This window comes from Pseudochaenichthys georgianus, unplaced genomic scaffold (assembly GCF_902827115.2).
Source record: "Pseudochaenichthys georgianus unplaced genomic scaffold, fPseGeo1.2 scaffold_224_arrow_ctg1, whole genome shotgun sequence".
NCBI classification, from domain to species: Eukaryota; Metazoa; Chordata; class Actinopteri; order Perciformes; family Channichthyidae; genus Pseudochaenichthys; species Pseudochaenichthys georgianus.
The window spans coordinates 73704-96221 of record NW_027262877.1 but is presented as its reverse complement, the minus strand read 5'-3'; the positions used below and the strand labels follow the sequence as shown (position 1 = coordinate 96221).

Here is a 22518-nt window from a genome sequence, read left to right as displayed (position 1 = left end):
GTATGGGATGGGGAAGATAGCACAGTGCAGTTAGACCCATGCGACTACATGCATTGCCCCGACCCTAAGAAACTGGGGGGGGCAGATGCCTACATTTGCTATGTCGAGAGTGACAGTCACACCGCCACTCACTGCTCGGGGGGCTGGGCTTTTGTTTTATGGACCGATTGGGGTTATACCTTATGGGACGACAAAACAAACATCAAAGGGAGGTTGTCTATCTCCAAGGTCAATTCATCGAGCCCCGTTATCCTGTTGCAGCTACAGGCTGCCCAGATATCAGACAAGGGTTATTTTGTTGTCTGTATGGATGTATCCGGCGCCGACCCGTGTGGCACATTTTACATAGACATCGCGCCCAAAACTCAGACCCCGGAAAAGCGTAAGCAACCTTTGACGCCACTGTTGACATCCATAGGTACATCTACATTTAATCTATACATAGGCGACCATAGCAACATTGATGTGGGTCAGACCAGTAATGGGATCACCGGTAACGTCTGGTGGCACACTGAGATCATTCTTGCAGGCCGCAGGACAACATGGGTCATGTTATGCATGCACCTTTTCCCCCAGGACTCATCAATGTCCGTGCCAGTTCGTCCGCGCTCTCTGACCCAGGTTGAACACCTCTGTGCGTTTATGGCTCTGACAAAGCCCATCAAGGGTGAAGACAGCGTAACCGAGTGGCGTTATGCTAGGCAGCTTCCCCCACCATGCAGTAATCGGTCTAACTCCTCTTTGCGTGCATCCACGCTTGACACCACATACGCAAAGTACCAACCCGTCAGCCATGTGCACCCCAGTCATTTGAGAGGGATGAAACACAACCTCTGCATCCAGAGAGTTTACCACAAAACGTCTCTTACACCACCTTGTTTTTTCCTAGGCACTACTACTGGTTGTACTCGCATCCTACGGAACACATGCGGTGACGGTGCTTACAAAATCTGGTATTGTCACATATCTGATGCCCCTGAGAGAATCCTTTCTAACGTAGCATTCCCTGATGTTAAATATATTTCCCTCCAACTGGCGTGGCCCAGTGAGGCTGGGTTTAGCGCGCCAGAAGATTACGTTTGGTTGTGCGGCAACAAGCTCTATCAAGTTCTGGCTCCCCTTTGGATAGGGACATGCACTCTAGTGGATTTGAATCCAGCAGTCACTGTACAAAAAAATCTTTCCGCACCGAATATTCGCTGCTGATTACTACCGCTAACGTAAGTGAGCGGTAAGATTTCACTGCATCACACAAAGGGTTGGGTATCGTTTGGATTTTAACGATTCCTGTTCTGCTTTTCGATTCCGGTTATTTTCGGTTCCGGTTCTTTGAGAGGGTCAAAATAAGTCCCGTGACAAACTGGGAGAAAAATGTATTTATGAAAACATTAAGTCAGATCTGTATTCTATTTACAAATCACTTCATGCTGTTGCATTTCTTACGGTTATTGAACACAATTATATAAAAATACTCTCTGCATTGTTTAGTTAGCTCCAAGTGGTGCAGTTTGAGAATGTACGATTGGCCCAGTCTCCTCTGATGCTACACTGCAGCCTGCTGGGAGACACAGTCCCACCACACATGTCCAACACATAGGCCTGATAATGATACATTATATTTATAGCCTATAGGCCTAGCGCTTTCTACAACTCAAAGACGCTCACACACATTTATTCACACAGCTGCAGCTGCCCAGCTGCTCACTGTTTGGAAAAGTGAATACATAGTATTTTCATCTCAATAATGTACTTTCTATACCCTGCTTCATAAACAATACTGACATCCCTGCTCCTCCGAGTCTGGGGGTCCGGGGATGTGAGGACAGCGAGGACACAGACAGGGAGGCTGCAGCACTCCATAAAGGAGATGCATCAATATTAACTACTCGGGAGCTGACACGCTGAACAACCTCCATTACGTGTTAGAGGAAGACAGTCTGACAAAGATGAGGCTGTTAAACGGTTTAAATTTAGGAATCCCCAAGCAGAACCCAAACTAACATTTCTAAACGAACAATGGCGGACACGTACACTTTGCGAATGAGTTCTGCCTTTTGTAACTGAATGTATCAATAACTTGTCAATACATCGGGGCCAAAAACGTCACTTGTATTGTAAATAACACGTCCCGGACGGTGGGACGTGTTACCTGAGCTTACTTCCAAAAAGTTTTTCACGTTCTCAATTTTTTACGTTTAACGTTATATTCGTTCGGTACACACGTGTCCCGCACCCAATAATTCCGTCCGTTCGTCAGTCTGACTGACGGACAACTTCTCACTTAAAAAAAGAAGAAGAAATCTAGACCGCAAAAATAATTAAACAAGCGAGTACCTGTTTTTCCTGGCCAAGGACAGGTTCCTTGAACACAACACGAGCGTAAAGTGTCTTCACGTGGTATATGTCTCGTCTGGAAGGAGTGCTGACAGAGAGCACCGGAACGCCGCTCCAGCCCATAACATATTGCAGTACCCATAAGGAGCCGTACACACCGCAGTGTTTGCGTGGCTGTGTCTTTAGTTGTAAGCACAGTGGCGATCTGTTGTAGGAGCCAATTAATTGTGGGTATAAAGGTAGGAACCTATGTGTGTTGGTGAGAGGTTCCGCCGGAAGGCCCATACAGTTTTTGACCACACACGGAGAGCACACACGGAGAACACACACACAAACACGGGATTACAAGCAAAGCAAAGGTATGGTGTAAACGGTAATATCGTGTGGTGAATATGGAAAGAAGCAAGTAAATGGAAACCAGTAAAATGGAAATAAATGGACTGTTTCAAACTGGAAACTTTGTTTCTGACCTTTATTCGGCAGCAAACTTGTGTGCGTCAATTACACCCACCAAGCGGATCCTCAGAGGCTTAAAGCGTTGGCTTAGCCTCTACAAATAGTCAAAAACTTTCCTTTTTTGGAGTAACACAAGAGGACATTTTTTCGTTGCGTTTATGGAACGCTGAGAGCGGCTGCTCACCTTCTACCGGACGCAGAGAGGAGGAAAACATCACACCGGCTGCTCAGCTGGTAGCAGCCACCTGACGCCGAGAGGAGGACGGCTTCAACTCGTTTGCTCATCTGCTGCACAGGAAGGCGACAGGAGCAACGCGCTGAATGGTGCCGGGAAGCTTTTCGCCGCTTGGCACGGAACTACGTTCATCTAAGGAGGTATGTGTAGCGCGCTACAACCGGTTTAAATGCCATAGGAATTAAGTGGTGTGCACACATCAGGGGCGTAATTCCAAAGCATTGGTTGTGAAAGGGATGAACAATAAGCGCTTGTATTGTACCGATTGATTTGTGACAATCCGTTTGACTTTAAGACATTCAAATATGGAGGAGCGCTCTGCGGACATACCAGCATAATCTGACGCGCTGCCAGCTGCTGGCCAGCTGGATAGCGTGGCCGGCTGTAGTGATGCGCAAAGCACTACGCGGGTAGTTAAACTCTCTGCCAAAGCACTTGCGGAAAAACTTGAGAGGTTGCAAAATGGCAGAAAGGCTAAGCTAAATAAAGCTAGCAAATTAAGAACAAATATAAAAGATTTGATGTTAAGTGCTGAACATGCTAAGGTTCAAAATGCTCTTGATGGTTATATTGAATTGTGTGTTGAAGCCAGGTCTATGCATGACACTTTAATGGGTTTATTGCCACATGACGAAAGGGAAAGACATGAAACATGGTTTAAAGCCAAAATGATGTTCAATGATGAATTTATTGTCCAAATCAAGGTGTGGGTTTGTGAAACCAAAGGTACTGGTGATAATAATGAAGGTTTATTCACGATAATGCAAAAGCAAAATGAAATAACAGCTGCTGGTTCACCAGCAACGTTTACTGTCTCTACCAGCAAGAGACATTCCTATCTTTGATGGAGACCTGTTTCAGCACAAGGCTTTCATTAAAGCATTTGAACAAGGAGTGGAAAACAAAGCCGACTGCTTGTACTATTTAGAACAGTTCACAAAAGGACAGCCACAGGAACTGGTTCGTAGCTGCAGCACATGGCTCCAGAACGTGGCTACATTGTGGCAAAGGGTCTTTTGCAAGAACATTTTGGGAATGAGTCCAAGATCGCTGCTGCTTACATCGGAAAGGCTCTAGCTTGGCCAACAATAACAAAGGCAGAAGACATTAAAGCACTACAAGCCTATGCTTTATTTCTGCGTGGATGTGCTAATGTGATGGAAGAACTTCAGTACATGCAGGAGTTGGGTATGCCCTCCAATATGAAAATGGCTGTCTTCAAGTTGCCATAGAAACTAAGGAACAATGGAGAAACAAAGCTCACAACATCATGGAAGCCTCAAACCACAGAGCTCATTTCATTGACTTGGTCAAATTCATTGAGAGGCATGTACGAGTCCTTTCTGATCCGACCTTTGGAGACATCAAGGATTCAGGACATAAATCAGTTGCTATAAAATCTTCCAACATGTTTCAGCCACAATCAAAGAACAGAATGAAAGGAAGTAGTTTAGCCGCTACAGTATTCCCAATGAGTGAGGTCGGAATTAAAACGACAAATAACTCAAAACCACAGGAGAGCTTGGTGTGTCATTGTTGTGATCACAACACTCACGTTTTGGACAGATGTAAGCAGTTCAGCAGAAGGAAGCACAGAGACAACATTCAATTTCTAAAGGAGAAAGGAATTTGCTTTGGATGCTTGTGTATTGGACACATAAGCCGGGACTGTAAACAACGCTTGATCTGTGAGGTTTGTGAAAAGCAACATCCTACTGCGCTCCACATAAATGCATCTAATGTGGAATTGGGACAAACCGCTAAATCACAAGCCCCCCCTCAGACATGTGGACGTACAGGGGCCGGAAAGGATGGCTGCATTCTTTCAATTATTCCAGTGCAGGTCAAGTCCACAAAGGGAAGTGAGATTATACAGACCTATGCATTTTTAGATCCTGGAAGCACAGCCACATTCTGCTCAGAAGATCTCATGCACAGATTAAACATCACAGGAAAAATAACTCATTTTCTTTTGAAGACTATGGGACAGAAAAAGGTCGTTCCAGCTTACTCCTTATTTGGGATGGAGGTATCTGGTCTTGAGGGAAATAACTTTTATTCTCTTCCAGAAGTCCTCACACAGAAGCAAATGCCAGTAACCAAAGGGGGCTGGAAAAAAAAAAAAAAAAAGTTTTAACATGTTTATTTATTGACTTTTCATTCCTGTATAATCATTTTGCGCAAAGATGGCACTGTTTGTCAGAGCACTTCATCCTTCTGGGATTTCATGAAGAACAGCTCCAACGCCTGTGTGTATGGGAACACCTCTGGTGCTGGTCCATTAACTGCCAGTGTTTCCCACAGATCCGTTTCCCACATATCTGAAATAGCGGTTGTTAGCAGACCCTTCACGCGATGGCAGAGCGAACAGGTACAGGCAGGGCCCATAGTGATAGCCCTATAGTTTAAATCTACTACCCACACATGAACATATGGAAATGGGTTACTATTTAAAAAAATAAATGTATTTAGGAACCTATCCATGTGATTTTTAGTGGGGGTCGACCTCAAATCCTCTATGGGGGTCAAGGGGCATGCCCCCCGGTAAGATTTTTTTTTGGAGTTAAATGCATCAATCTGGTGCATTTTGAGGGGAAAATATAGAGACTAGATCTATGGAAACACCTATATTAAACAGAACTGTATACATTTCAATAATCATAAAATCATGGCCATAACCAAAAACATACCATTTCCAATAAGAAAAAAACATTAATTTATTTATTATTAATGTCCTATTAGAGTTTCCGTATGGAGTTGTCAAATATGGCGGAAGTTAAACAAGTACAAACCACAGACTGTCCGTGTCATGGCGAATACAGTCGCTGCTTTATTTATGTCTCAGTATATGGTAGGGGTGTAACGGTTCACAAACATTTTGGTTCCGTACGTACCTCGGGTTTTAGGTCACGGTTCAGTCCGGTACGTTTTCGGTACCGCAGAAACAATTATCACAAAACATAAAATATATATATAGTTTTTAAATTATTATTAAACTGTGAATATTCACTCAAATAAATACAGAATCTAATGAAATGAACATTGAGGTGCAGCTTGTGGATGAACTGAAATAACCTGCATCTGAACTGCACTGTTCCTGAGCAGCAGCTTGGCATCAGGACTTGCTTGTTGTTGTGTTTTCATGTCATCTAAAGAAAGATGAACTCGTCCACATGGCTGCAGAAAGGGCAGATCTGCTGGCACTAGCATGTCTCCTGCTGTGGAGAACACCCTCTCTAGGGACAGAGGCAGCACAGCCAGGTAGCGCTTTGCTACCATGGCAACACGAGGATACTTGGCGTTGGTAATAGCTCTGGCTCGGTCTGAACTCTCTGCGAGCGGTGGAGGCTACATGCTAGCGGGAGTTGGGTTTGCACTTCAGTCTGTTTTCTTTTGGTACCGGTGATATTCACGTTCGGTGATGCCTTTTCAAATGAGTGAAAGGTCGATGTATTGCCAGCCGCGTAATGTATAACTGGATAGTCTCTTCATTATTTAAAATATAAGCCGTCTAAAAACGAAAACCGTAAACCGTTAGAGTTAGCGTTGAGCCGTTGACAGTGACCTGTCAACGGGGGGGGGAGCCCCGCCGGTCATTATCGGCCGATGTTCACTCTTAATAGTCTGATCGGTGCTCTCTATAAAGGCCGATCAGAGAGCTGGATCTGAGCGATATGGACATAAAGGCGAGTGAAGTGTAACCGGACGAGAGAGAGATCAGATCAGCTGCTGAGTCTGACGGAGACACGCAGCTCTGCAGGATCACCTGAAGCTCCGCCCTCTGTTTAGCGAGCTGACCAGACTGCGCACAATGCGTACATGAAGCGTCATAAACGCAATAAATCATACCCTCGTGGGCGCGCTCATGTGATTGGCTTAGAATTGAGGAGACATCTGATTGGCTATAGATAGAAAAATTACAAGTACGGATCTGCTGAGCGTCAGGGGAGTCTCAAAATCCCTCACACGAAGGCCCAGCGATCCGTGCTCAGAGAGCGGGTTGTTTGCAGGCGCAGAGGTTTTAACCGGAAAACTAATATGTGAGGATCAAAAGTACATCTGTACAACTTTCTGTGTTTGGATTTTAGTTACATGAACATGAAACGGAACACATTTGTGTGCTTTGAAAAACACAAGTGTGGATCCTTCAGTTACGCCACTTATGTGACAGACAAGAAGAGTATGTGACAGACAAGAAGAGTATGTGACAGACAAGAAGAGTGTGTGACAGACAAGAATAGTCAACTCTAATGTCTAACACGTAATGTGGAGAAAGAGATGTCCTGGATGGGTTGATTGTGCGTTGATCTGTTGGTAATGCCTCGGGGTTCCGGTGGGCATGTAAACACATGCATAATGCTGCGCTATACTTTGTGGCCTCACCCGGTTGCATAGCGACACTTATTGTTCAGGTGTCTTTTAATAAGCAGGTAGTCTATCATTAGCTAGAACTAGCTGCATCTGATCGATATGGACATAAACGCGAGTGAAGTCTGATCTGACGGGAGAGAGAGATCAGCTGCAGCGGTGAGCGGACAAAACGCACACTTCAGGTTAGAATATCACACGTAGCTATTTTAATGACCTCTCAAACTACCGTAACTAGTTATAGATATGTTTAGTTTCCCTGTCGGGTCCCTCATTACTGGATCCGCGAGCTGCATGATACTGGCATGATAGACTGCCCGATCGGGCACCCAGCAGGTGAGGCTTCCTTGCCCGAGCTAGATACTAGACGGCCCCGGGCCATCGGGCAGTCCTTAATGTCGAGCCCTGCGTCACACCCCTAGTAGATGGCGCTCCGAGCTGAATAAGGGCGTCAAATGAAGGCAAGACGCCCGCCTGGCGGAAACGCTGGAATTAGGAATATCTTGTGATGAAGTGCACACTGACCTGAGCTCCAGGGGCCTCCTTCTTCTCCTCCATGCTGCTCATCAGCTGTCCTGATGAAGACCACAGAGCTGCTTCATTATTAATATAATACAAATATTTAGATATAAATCATCATAATCTGTGTAGCAACTTACATTCTAATTTACAGCTCACAGTTTGTTCACTTTTACTTCATTAAAATGACTTTATTCACATAGAAAGTGACATTAATGGTTGTTTGAACCACGGTTATAACGCTATCCGTGTGAAACTATCACTAAGTTAACACAGCAAGCAAACATTAGCTAGTGAGACTGTTTAATGTACTCCATGTATACAGTAGTTTCTGTATATTGTGTATTCTTTAGATACTCTAGTGATATGTGTCCTGTGTGTATACTTGCTGCTAATGCTTCATTTTTATTATCTTATTGCATCTTTTAAATATGTTTAACTCGTGTAATGCCTGAAAACACTTCTGCTGGGACACAATCATTTCCCAGTTTAAGATAAATCATTATTTAAATAATCTATTTATCTAATGAGCTAAACCGTCGCTTAGCTTAGCGTTAGCAGCTAACTGAAGAACCCCATTCATTTCAATGGGAAAAATGCTACGTCGTGGTGAATGGCGATGCTAATAAGCTAGTTAGCATACCTTTAAAACCATATATATGGTAAAGAGCACCAACACAACAACTCTAACCGTCTTAAAGACAACTGGTGTAATAAATAACTAACATAAAGTCAGCTGAGCATTACAAATCAACTGTTACTCCCCAGAGCCGAACTGGAATTATTGTAGCTGTTAGCCGATAGCCGTTAGCTTTCAGACTTTAGCTTTTAGTCTGTAGCTGTTAGACTGTAGCTGTTAGCCTTTATTTAAAGATAGTTTGAGACTATTTTTGTCGCACATTTTAAAGTTTTTTTGTGAGTTTCTTTCTTCCAAGATTATAGTAATGATGTTACGTATTGCGCCGAGGCTTCGGAGCGTGTGTCGAGTAATCCCCGAAGCTTTTTGTGAAGCATGTATCGTTTTAGGCCAGTGACGTCATCGATGACAAACGAAGCCTCGCTGCCTGTCGATACCACGTGACTGCTTCAGAAAGTGCTTTAGATCGGTTGAACCGTTGAACCACAACGCTCATAATACCCATGGATGTATAATAAGAACCATATTACCCCTCCTGTACCCGGGCCCGCTGGTGACACGATGTAATTAAAAGAGCTCAGACCCTCACTCATATAGAGGTCGGAACATGTCATAATAAATAGATACAAGCATAAATACATGTAGGAATAAAAACATCAATAAATACAGGAATACATATGTTGCAGTGTTTTCAGGGAGCTTTAGTATGTGTGCTGTGGCTCAGCTGGAAAGCAGTTGACTCATGACCGCAGGGTCCCTGGTTCAACGACTCGTCAATACGTCTTTTTTGTTGTTTATAAAAGCTACAGCTAAATGAGATAATGTAGTTAATAAATGTATTCTTTGATATGGTTTAGCCTTTCTCCGGCTACAACATGGTTAAGTTTATGAATATTATTAAGGAATACAAATCCCTCTTTGCAATGTTTACCAGCCTCCTTAGGCTTTTCAATCACAATCATTAAACTGGAATAAATACAATATTGTTAACATGAAAATATGATTTTATGTTCGTTGTTTAGAGTTATTCTAAGGCTTTACTCATTGGGAACTCGGTATGAGATACAGCACACTGTTGAGAAGTCCAATCTGCCTGTTTTACACACTTTGACCAACAGGGGGGTTTGTGTTCAGATGAAGCCCATGATGAAGCCTCATGAGATGAACCCTTTTGCGAACCAATTGGCTGGAAAGCTTCAAAGCTTCATAAGGCTTCATCTCGCCATCACTAGATTATAGCTGTTGTGTTAAATAAGATAACTTCTGATTCGTGATTAACTGTAAGCTAAGAGGTGTAAATACACTTAATGAAACCTCTGCAGGTGTTTAATACACTCACCTCTTCTTTTCTCCTTCTTCTCCTCTCGGTTTTGGGCGGATTGCAAAGAACTTTAAAGGTGCATCTTCTTCTTCTCTCGTTTTCTTCTTCTTCTCTCGTTTTCTTCTTCTTCTTCTCTCGTGTTTATTGGCGGTTGGCAAACCAACTTGTAGGTGCATTACCGCCACCAACTGGACTGGAGTGTGGACAAGAGACTATGCAGAAAACAAGAAACAAAACAAAGAACCAAAACTCTAGATTATTTTAAAAGTATCAATTTCTCTTAGAAACATAATAATCTCACAATATATATTGCCTGATGTTTTCCCTAACAGCCCTGATAGCGACAAGTCATGGAATGTTGCTTTCTTCAGTGTCTGGAAAAGCACATTTCTCTGAGTACTATATTTCCTGCAAAGCAGTAAAACATGCTCAACAGTTTCTGGCTGGCTGCAGTGTACACACTTTCCGGTTGGATGCTTTCCTATTATACTTAAAGTATGATTGAGACCTGTATGTAATGGCACTCTTGCCACTATAGAGCGGGGTTGACGCAATCCAAAACAATAAGCAGCCGAAGGTTTTCAGTCAAAAATATACAATTTATTAACAACAAAGTATTGACTTAAATAGTCTCAAAATATCATACAGTATTTCGGCGATATGCTTTCCTAACTAAACTATACTTTGTTTGCAGTCCAATTTGCAACACCAATCTCTGTCTGCAATTTGCGGTGGAAGAACTGTTCCGCTCCCCGTCTCATCAGGTCTCCGAGTTACCTCACTTAAATACACACCGGAAGGTACAAGGAAACAGATCATATTTACGATATCAAATTAACAATCATTTCATCAAAAACATATTCACCATGGCAATATAAATCCTTTTCCATCATTACATCATTTATCAAATTATGACTCGAAATAATAACTCTGTGGCTCTAACATACCGGCCCCTAATTGTTGACGCAGTAGCAAAACAATTAATACATTATAATAGAGCCAAAAAACAAGCAGTTACTCAAAATGTAACCGTCATCAATATACAATCATTGTCATAGTTCATAGTCCAATGTTTGTGTGTGGTGTGTTTGCATGAGTTCAAGAGGAAAGGGGGGGGGGCATGTGTGTGTGTGTGTGTGATACTGGGTGTCAGAGGTTACTAGCACATGACACCTTGTGTTCAATCAACTGCTTCCAGAAGCAGACAGAGCTTGTCAATTGGTCGCTGTAAGGTGCTACTCTTGGTTTTCACCAAGACACTGCGGACAAGCCCTTTGGACCCTGACAGTGTCTTTATCACCCGGTGCTGTGTTATCCACGATGACGACGAGGTCATTGGGGCGAAGGTTCCGTTTGGGGTTGTGCCATTTGAGTACAAGTCCTCCTTGTGAAAGAGTCCAGGTGGGCCCCCTGGAAATGAAAAGTTTATGATTAAACGTTATTTGTCATCGTTGGAGCCAGTATTTTGATTTGATAAGAAAGGCCACCTCATGGTGACGTCTGTAGTCAACGCACTATAAAGGACTACAATTCCCACGCCGCCTGCGCTGAAGCCACAGTGATGGGCAACCTGTTGGAGAGACGCCGTCGAGGAACAGTTTTAATCATACACATACACACATCGTACAAGTACCCTTTAAGTTATGAAGTTATAGAAGCCTTACCAAGAAGAAAGAATACCGTCGTTTGTTATTTGATTTGAGTTTTGCCTCTTTGTTTTGAATATTGTAAAGGCCTCTTCTCTTTGTTGCATGTGTAAAAGTTTGTTATTTTATTTTGAGCAAACACATCGCAACATCATCCAAACCATCGGAGGCCGAGTAACTCTTCAACTGTAAGTAATATAAAGGAAAGAAAACGAGTCAGAAGTGTCTGTTTAGGCGTCTAGTGGCTTGATAGAAAAACAAGGAATGAAGCCACGACAATCTTTCTAGTCGGACCCATTAGAGCGTAAAAACTGTAGCTATAAGTATCTGAAATAAATATGTACTGAAAGAATAACTGCATGCATTGTTTCTTATGCGCAATTACTTCATTCTGTCTTTGTGTTTTTCGTCCTGCATTTATTGGGCCCCCCTCAGAAGATAACTGGCCCCAGTCAGAATATAGCATGGTGATGCAGTTGGTCCTCTAACCTGTAGCCTTTGACCTGATGAGGCGTTCTCTGCCGGTTATAAAGGAGCCATGAAAACACAACAACTTCAGTCTAATACAAAAATAAATACATTTATGTCATTACGTTTTTTTATTGAGCACATTTTAACAAGGCATAAATAAATCAATAAGATATCGTGCAAAGGAAGCATCTTATAAAACTACTTTTAAATGCAGTAAAAAAAAAGCCAATACAAATTAAAACAAGATGAATTGTAATAAAAAAAGGTTGCCCTGCTCTCCTCTGTGTTTCAGTCCCGGTCTCTAAGCCCCGCCTCCAGCCCCTGGTCTCCCTGATGGAGGGCTCCACCTGTCGGGGGGGGTCCGGTGTAGCTCACCTGTGATATGTGACTTCAAACAACCAAAAAGAAACATCAAATGCAGGGACGCGGAAAGTCAGTCAGAGTTGGGGGTGCGGGTGGGGGTGCCTCGCAGCGGCAAAACTGTGGCGCTTACACTGCGTTTGTGCTTCAGATGAGGCTCCCTCCGCAAAACGAGGCCCCACGCAGTCTGCGTGATCTGCGTGGAGGGAGGGTCCGGTATACAGATGTAGCACTCCAGATCAGACTCAAATGGGTGTGTCCCAGTCAAAAGCCCAGCGGATGCCAGTGGCTGGGGGTGTTGCCAAATTGCTAGAGGGCGTTGCCCAATTTCCCCATTTGTTCAATTACAGGATTTAACCATGAGATGGCGCTTCATTCACAAAATACACAATGGGCGTTGTAGAAACATCAATATTTTAGATCAAATAAAGTATATAGTTTGCTTTATGCAGTATATTTCCTGTAATATTGTACAGTAGATTGAAGTAAATCAACTTATACATTAAGATAAGATAAGATGGACCTTTATTAATCCCGTGGGGAAATTCAGTAGTTCAAACAGCAACAGGGTGAGAGTGAAAAACAGGACAGCACAGATTCACACAGATTAATAAAATCAAAAATAAGATGAGCGATAAAAATAATAATGAGAAACTATGAAATAAGAAATGAATAAAACTAAAATGTAATTATCATATCATATATTATAATGTATTGTATTATTAAGTAATAGCATACATTAACCCCATTATAGCAGATGCCACATTGAATGGATGAACACATGTATGCATCAATAATTACAACAGAGTATTTCTAAATACAAGTTGTAAAAATACTTATATGTATTTAATATTAACCCTTTGGAGTCGACCGTCACGCCGGCGTGATCAGATCACATGACCTGTTCAAGCCGGTGCCACATAAAAACAACAGTCCGGACAACATTGCCGTGTGTTTCTGTCGAAAGTACTGGCTTGAGACTATATACCAGTCTTTGTTTCATGCAAAAATACCCAGTAAACACGGAGATACGGTGATATAAAGTTAATACATTTCAAAAGTATGAAATATGGAAGCACATATTTGAATATCTTCGCCATATTTGATCATTTTACGAAACGGAAAATACTGGAAACTGTAGATCCTGCTCAACAGGATGTATATGTGTATTTCTGTCGAAAGTACAGGCTTGAAACTATATGCCAGTCTTTGTTTCATGCAAAAATACCCAATAAACACGGACATACGATGATATAAAGTTAATACAGATATATTTCAGAAGTATGAATAATGGAAGCACATATTTTTATATTTTCGCCGTATTTTATCATTTTACGAAACGGAAAATACTGGAAACTGTAGATTCTGCTCAACAGGATGTATTTACCAGGGAGGGGGTGAGGTAATCAGTTAAACGGAGTGATACGAAACGAGACGAAAAGAGACGAAGAGGGACGGCGGGAACCGAAGAGATACGGCGGGAAATGGAGAGAGACGAAGATATACGAAGAGAGGCTGCGGGAGACTGCGATTGAAGTAAAGTGACAAACAAACATTGAAAATGTAGATATAGTTAGATATATTTAGAGTTTTGAAGACTCAACTATGATGAAGAGAACTCTGAACGTGAGTCAAGCTTTAAGCTTGTTTTTTGACATGGAGGAGGAGGAATCTGTGATGTTGCCCTCTGTGTCGTAGTTGACAGAAACCGCTTTGAAGCGTGGCACAGATAAAGACAGAAAAAACAGATTGTTGTAGATAATGTGTATATATATATATATTTGTATTATATTTATAATAACACTTTTGCCTTATCAGAATGAAATCCCATGCTACCTCAATCAAACTTTCACATTATCATAGTCACATCCCATGTATATATTTCCAGCTTTTAAATGGTTTCGTTGTGTATGTTTGTGTTGTGAAAAATACAATCATTTTCAAAAATCTGTTTTTACGTTTTTGTTGTGATTTTGGGTCCAAAATGTTCATATAGTAGAAGATCACCTACATCCAAACAAAATTAATATAATTAATTATGATGAATACGTTAAGTCTTGTTCATTGTTTTTCACTTTTATTAAATGTTTGATATTTCCGGTGGAAATGGTGGACTATCGGACATTCAAAATGCAGCATATTTTCACTCTTACACACATATATTCTCATTTTACATACATACATTTTCACTCTTACACACGGATATTCTCCTTTTGCTCTCATGCGAAATCTACTAAATCAAAGTATGTCATGTATATTTAGTTTTCGTTGATGAGACGAGACGGACTAAGGTGTTAATGGTGGACTATCGGACATTCAAAATGCAGCATATTTCCCCCAAGTGTCTGTCAAAATGCATTTTACGTTTCTAACTTGCAATATCAATATTTCAGCTCTCTTCACTCCAGAAGAGCGATCTCCCTCTCTCTCTGTGTGCGGGGGATCACAGGAGGGGGGAGAGCTGTGGAATGTGGCTCCACACATTCCGATGGCCAATTAGTTTAAAGGCCCTGACACACCAACCCGATTTTGGGAGTCAGAGGCCGTCAGAGGCTGTCGGGCATTCGCGGCGCCGTAGTCAGGTTGGTGTGTCCCGAACCGTCTGCCGTGACACGCCTTATTTGGACTGCCCGACCCGATGCATGGCCGATTCAACATGTTGAATCGGCCATGCATCGGGTCGGGCAGTTGGACCAAGCAATCACTCTGATTGGCTGTTCAGCTAGCGAATCAGTGCATGAGAAGCGAAGCGGAAGTGAGGGACGTAAACAAACGATTTAAAAGAAGGCACACACAGACTGCTATTCTTTTTCATCTCATCATGGCGATCTGGAACGACACAAACGAGGACCTGCTGATCACCTTGATCCAGGAGAGGCCAGCTCTGTATGATATTACGGAGAAAAGATACTTTGTTTATATCACGGTCTGTTCTTCTTCTGTCTTCCGGTTGTTGCCTCTTTTGAATGACGAATACACACTACCGCCGCCTGCAGGTAAGGAGAGTTATTGCCACTCATGCACTGAAGTCGGTGCGGTGTGTTCCCGTGCGACACATGGCCAAAACGCAGGAGAACACGGCCAGGCAACAGCCGACTTCAGCGTCGGCTAGTCCTCTGGTGACTGCTTGGTGTGTCAGGGCCTTTAAACAAAGGGTCCCCAACATACATATGAAACATGGGGGGGTTGGGGCTGGAGAACGGTATGGTCCTACCGTTTTCATACTTTATATATCTTAGCATATTCATACACACTGTTCATACTGCTCACAGCTGATATCTAGTGTATTCATACCCCTCACTGTTTATTCATCATTCAATTAATTGAATGATTGTGCCTCCGCCCTGATTCAGGAGCAGGCTTCCATGATGTCGGCACTGGAGACGGCAGAGTCAGAGCGGTCTTCCTCACGGTTGATACTAGAGACTCTTTCTCAAAGACTTTCGAATATTGAAAGAGGGACACCACCAGCACAGCAGGAACAGCTGGACACCAGCCCGTACCAAACCAGGCGAAGACTGTTTGGGTACCATGTGGGCGAAGCAGACCCACAGCCTCTGGAGCCAGAAGCGACAACCCCGTTCACTCCCATACGCCATTGCCACCGGTCATTCCAGTGCCAGTGGTCACTCCAGGGTCGGCGGTCACTCCAGGGTCGGCGGTCACTCCTGATGAACCCACCAGGGCTGTTTCCTCAGAACGAGAGGAAAGTTTTTACCAGGACAGCTTTTTTAAGGGACAGCATCGCCCTGAGATCTATGCTGCTAATATGTTCATGGCCATAACGCCATTTGTAACATAGGCTATGGAAGAATGGTGAAAATAACCAACTGAACTGGGACCAATGGGAAAATGCCTCTTCCCCTCAATGTGAAGCAACAGATTGAGTCTTATGTTTCCAATCGGTTCCCAAATCTGAACATTGACCAGTGGCATAAGATCAGGAGCCGGGTAAACGAGAGACTGAGGAGCCCCAGAAAAACAGATCCCGAAATCGCTCGTCCTGGTTTCCGCAGCAGATAGGCCTACAGCATGTGTCTGTTACTGTATGTCAGTTATTTTAAATAAAACGGTGAAAACTGAACTTGAAAATTGTTTCCTCTTTTTATTTTCTTTATTATTTTCGGGATGGGGAGACGTGTGTGATTAAAAATTCATTCGCAGAAATGTAAAGTGATCTATCTACGGGAAGAGCCGTGTAAATGGGTGGCCATATGCATTTGAAAAGCAATATAAATCACACAGTTATTATGCAATAGGCTATAAAAGCACCATCGATTACCTTTCTCCAATTCAAACTCTTGACGGGAAAAAAGGAAGGTGTAAATGGTTGGGCTATACTGTATACATACAAAGGCCATTCAATAGACGTTCAATATATAGTATACGTTTATTTGACTCGGTTTGCATTCATAAAGAATGCACAAATGTATTTAATCGTTAATGTCATAGTATTCGTTTATTAGTCCCCGAGGGGAAATGGGTAGCAGCACATCACAGAGGCATTTAAAAAGTGAAGAAAATACATTCTGGAAATGTTCACATCAGGCACCTTCAAGTTAAACAATACTAAGTAAACAATTAACACAGTAAATTATGTGGATTAAATCACATTTATTTCGTTAAAAATAAACAAAATGACTCTGTGCATTCTTTATGAATGCAAACAAACGTGTTTAATCGTTCATGTCAGATATGTACTAAGTAAATAGCCTACATTAGTTCCTGCTCAAGATTAGATTAAATTTTATTGTTATTGCACAGATTACAGGTACTGAGACAACGAAATGCAGTTTAGCTTCTAACCAGGTGCAACAAGCAGTAAAGTGAAAAGTAATGTTCACAATCTACAGAATAAAATATATAATGAATTGAATGATGAATAAACAGTGAGGGGTATGAATACACTAGATATCAGCCTGTGAGCAGTATGAACAGTGTGTTAATCGTTAATGTCAGATATGTACTAAGTAAATAGCCTATATTAATTTCATGATGGATTAAACCACATTTATTTCGTTAAAAATAAACAAAATGATTAAATGCAGGGTGAATTGCCCTAATGTGGAACATTTTTGCATTTCAGACTTCGGGAATATTATTGCGACATGAAGCCGATGCAATAAATCAAAATCCAGTAACATTCTGAAATCCCCAGGATGTGTCCTAATCAAACCAAAAGAGAACATGCAGATATTAAACTCATAAAAGAAATGGTAGACATATTAGTACTCTTAGTGCCAAGCTGTCTCAGACAATCTGTTTTCCTAATGTGGGACAGTTCTGTGCAAAATGTGGGACACTGAACAGTCTATATTAAAAAGCCTCAGTCACCTTCATTCATGTAATAAAAAAATCTCAGGCCAGTAACACTCAAAGCTACAGTAAATGTGCAATACCATGCTATGTTACTATTTATAATGTTATTGTTGTTACAACAGAAGATGTTTTTATTTAAATTGAAGTTAAATGCATCAATCTGGTGCACCGAGGGCAAAATTAGTAGATTTGTGGATACGGCTCTCAACACTCATATGAAACAGAACTGTTCTTACAATGTGTGTTGGAAGGTATTAAATTACTATGCATATGTTATTGTGTAAACACACAGCTGATCACCTGAGAGCTGCCGTTTCATTCAGAGCGTTTAAAAAAAACGACGGTCTGATTTCAACAACTCAATGTGTGATTATTATAGCAGTAATATTAGACACTAATAATACAGTAAACTATTAACACTGTACATATTATTGTTTGCCTGTGGGATTAGGATGATCGGTAGAGTGCCGCTGCATTTTCCTCCGGTCGGATGTGATATAAAAACAAAGCGATTATTGTTGTCGTTTTAAACTCACGTGGATTAAATTGAGTGCATTCATTTCAACTCGCGAACATATGATACATTCAATGAATCCGAGGATGACGATCGAAAATCGTTTGTTTGACCCTGGATGCATTTCCTGATCTAAAAACATAGCGATGGTTTTGTACTTACGCCAACGTGAATTAAACATTATTTTGTTAAATAAAAACATGGTGATGTTTAGTAAATGATTACATGTCTCTTACTTAGCACAGAATATGATCCTATCCGTGACATATATGGATCTTAACAAATATCCGCGATATCAGATACCTGTAGATCAGCTGTTTATTTCACATGAGTTTCAGTGTGGCAGCTTTTCACGGCTCCCCCTGGTGGATCCATGATCCATTGCAGCTGGTTTCATTACAATTAAATGTATTTATCAAGGGGGCGTTTCAAGTCCTGCGGGGGGGGGGTTTACTTTTCAGCAGGGGCCCACCCCGTGCCGATCACGGACCCGCACGGGTAGGCGTCTGAAACGAAGCGCTACATCTGTAGGCACTACTGCTTGTAGGCAGGCATAACAGTCGACCCATGTTCAGGGGAGGTGGGTTTAGTTTCCTGCACGCCTCGACGTAAGAGAGACGTAAGCAACGCCACCTCTTAGCTCCGAAGCTCTTCCCTCTGGACTGACAATATTTTGGAGCTGGAAATGAAGCGGATTCCGGAGCTAAGAGCCGGCGCCGCTGCGGTGTGAACAGGAAAACCCGGCGCTTTTCAGGCTCTAGCTCCGAGCCGGAGCTGAAAAGGCGCTGGTGTGAAAGGGGCATCAGCCTGATACCTTGAGGGGGTTTCCCGACATGTCGTTGCAGTACATGAAAGGGTCTTTCATGTTGTCGTTGCTGTGGACCTTCTTAATACCTTGGAAAATGCCGTTTAATATTTTTTAATAGCTTTAATTTTCGCTAAATTGATCAACTTGTAATACTTTTTAAGACCCCGCGGACACCCTGAATGTTATTTTGAACACTTGGTGGTGGGGTGTATAAAAGGGGTCATAGGTGACAGGAGAGGAAGTGGACACAGGAGGAAGAGCATACCGATTCTACCAGACGGCCAGCCCAGACGATGCTCATACTACAACTATTGACACAGTGTACTTAAACCTTGGTATGTAAAGCAATAAAACAGCGCGCTGTCGGCAGACGGACAGAAAACGAAACCCAAAGGAACAGTGAACATTATGCCTGTCAATTCTGACGTTACGTCAACAGATGGCGCTGTTGGGATGGGATCTGTAATGGGAAAAAGGATTACCCAACACAAGGCCAATAGATGGGAATTGTTTATTGTAAACTGTGAAAAAAACAAAATATGCTTAATTGCGGCTCCTACACTCTTAAACCCACTATGGTTTTTCTCCTGAGTGAACACGAAGATGTCTTTTGAGACCATTTGATCTAGTGAAAGTTGTTCCACACTCTTCACACCAGTACGGTTTTTCTCCCGTGTGAATACGGTGATGTGATTCTAGAGCACCTGATTGAGTGAACGTTTTCCCACACTCTTCACAGCTGTAAGGTTTTTCTCCCGTGTGAATACGATGATGTGTTTTGAGAGCACCTGATGTAGTGAAAGTTGTCCCACACTCTTCACAGCTGTAAGGTTTTTCTCCCGTGTGAATACGATGATGTGTTTTGAGAGCACCTGATGTAGTGAAAGTTGTCCCACACTCTTCACAGCTGTAAGGTTTTTCTCCAGTATGAATACGTTGATGTCTTTTGAGAATACTTGATGTAGTGAAAGTTGTCCCACACTCTTCACAGCTGTAAGGTTTTTCTCCAGTGTGAATAAGTTGATGTGTTTTGAGATTACTTGATGTAGTGAAAGTTCTCCCACACTCTTCACAGCTGTAAGGTTTTTCTCCAGTGTGAATAAATTGATGTGTTTTGAGAGTACTTGATCTAGTGAAAGTTTTCCCACACTCTTCACAGCTGTAAGGTTTTTCTCCAGTGTGAATATGTTGATGTGTTTTGAGAGCACTTGATGTAGTGAAAGTTGTCCCACACTCTTCACAGCTGTAAGGTTTTTCTCCGGTGTGAATACGTTGATGTGTTTTGAGAGCACCTGATGTAGTGAAAGTTGTCCCACACTCTTCACAGCTGTAAGGTTTTTCTCCTGTGTGAATACGTTGATGTATTTTGAGAGCACCTGATGTAGTGAAAGTTGTCCCACACTCTTCACAGCTGTAAGGTTTTTCTCCGGTGTGAATACGTTGATGTGTTTTGAGAGCACCTGATGTAGTGAAAGTTGTCCCACACTCTTCACAGCTGTACGGTTTTTCTCCAGTGTGAATACGCAGGTGGCGCTTTAAAGTTCCAGATGTTGCAAAGGATTTGTCACATTGCTGACAGCTGTGATGTCTCTCTCTTCCTTTTGGTTTCTAGAACAGACGGACAGAGAAAGAGAATCTAAAAAGCATAAATACACAAGTTAACACAATAAAGACTCACTTAATATAAACCTTGAGTTAACAAAGTACTACTTATCAACTGTTTGTCTTTATTATATTTGATACAGTAATACAGCAATATTCTAACCAAAGTATATACCAGAGGTGGGGGACTCGAGTCACATGACTTGACTCGAGTCACATGACTTGACTTGCCTATCTTTTGACTTGAGACTTGCTTGACTAACATTGATAAAAGACTCGACTTGACTTTGACTTGGTATTCATGACCTGAGACTTAGGGTTGAGACAGATGACTCGAAAGGACTTTACTTTTTAAAATAGAATATTTGTATTTGTATTGTATGAAGCCCCTAGAGGGCAATGAAAGAAAAAAAAGAGAGACAAAGTATCTCGTTCGCAGGAGAAAGTAGAAAGTGGAGCGCACAGGAGACAGCCGTTTCATTGCAGACTGTTATGTTTATGTGGGGAAATACATACATTATTTGAAATATATTTCAAACTCGCACTTCATTTTAGGGACATTTCGTCCAGGGGTGTAGAGTTATTTGAAGCACCGGATCGGAAAAACAGGAGAGTCTGTGAACCAGTCTGCCTTGACCTATGTATTCATGTCTGACTCTCACAGTATCTGCTGCCCACAGCTGCTTCATAGAAGAAACCCTCCTTCACTTCATGAAATCTCTGCAGCACCAGGAGGCAGTAACGAGTAACTCAGCAGTCCACAATCATCCCGGTGCCGAAAAAGAACAACATCGGCTGCCTAAATGACTACCGTCCAGTGGCACTCACCTCCACCCCCGCTAAAGTTTTTGAGAAGGTGGTCCGTCCCCACATCGTCTCATCCCTCCTTCCCGGTCTGGACCCCCACCAGTTCGCCTACAGGGCCAACAGGTCCACGGAGGACGCCATCGCCACAGCTCTCCACTCTACCCTGTCTCACCTGGAGAGTAGGGGGAGCTACGCACGGATGCTCTTTGTGGACTTCAGCTCTGTATTTAATACCATCCTCCCTGACAGACTGGTGACCAAGCTATCAGTCCTGGGAGTATCCCATTCCTTGTGTCTATGGATTAAGGACTTCCTGTCTGATCGCCCCCAGAGAGTGAGGATTGGCACCCACACCTCCACGTCCCTCAGTCTCAGCACCGGATCACCACAGGGCTGCGTGCTGAGCCCCCTACTATACGCCCTCTCCACCGATGATCTCGTCCCCGCCCACACCAGCAACTCCATCATAAAGTTCGCTGATGATACCACCGTGGTGGGCTGCATCTCAGGGGGTGACGAGACCGCGTACATGGAAGAGGTGGAGCAACTGCTAGCGGTGTGCAAAGTAAACAACCTGCAGCTGAAAGAGCTGAAAACCCAGGAAATGATCATTGACTTTAGGAGGAAGAAGACCGTCATGCAGCCCCTGTACACTGATGGAGGCTGTGAGAGTCTCAGTGATCAAACTCCTGGGCATTCACCTGGCAGAGGACCTGTCCTGGAGGACCAACACCACGGCAACCGTCAAGAAGGCACAGCAGAGACTCTACTTCCTGAGAATACTCAAGAGAGATTGAAGATCATCGGTTGCCCCCTCCCCTCCCTGGAGGCACTGTACAGCTCTCATGCCTTAAGAAGTCAGTCAAGATCCTCAAGGACCCACACCACCCGGGTAACGAGCACTTCGTACGGCTGTACTCAGGTACCATGTCTTCCCGGACAAACGGACTCTCGTTCAGTTTCTTTCCCAGGGCCATATGTGCACTAAACGCTGCTAATATTTAAATTATATAAGCCTTCCGTGCAATACGAGGGGAATCGTGCAATTTAAATTTATTATTTATTATTGTACATATTCCTTTTTTTAAGTCCCATTTATTGTTTTTATAGTGTCTTGTTGT

At 42.7% G+C, this 22518-nt stretch overlaps 1 protein-coding gene and 1 long non-coding RNA gene across 2 annotated transcripts in view; both read right to left on the bottom strand.

Moving 5' to 3' along the window:
* The window catches only part of LOC117441976 (zinc finger protein 721-like), a 243453-nt gene that overhangs the window by 208380 nt on the left and 12555 nt on the right, over positions 1 to 22518 (bottom strand). Inside the window, exon 3 of the mRNA XM_071202319.1 lies at positions 19563 to 20596. Coding sequence (XP_071058420.1) covers positions 19563 to 20596 — 1034 coding nt within the window. The remainder of the gene's footprint in view (positions 1 to 19562; positions 20597 to 22518) is intronic.
* On the bottom strand, positions 11385 to 12091 carry LOC117441979 (uncharacterized). Its single transcript, XR_004551478.2, has 3 exons — positions 11902 to 12091; positions 11535 to 11702; positions 11385 to 11440 (listed from the first exon to the last, which is right to left on the bottom strand). It is a non-coding gene; the product is annotated as an uncharacterized lncRNA (long non-coding RNA).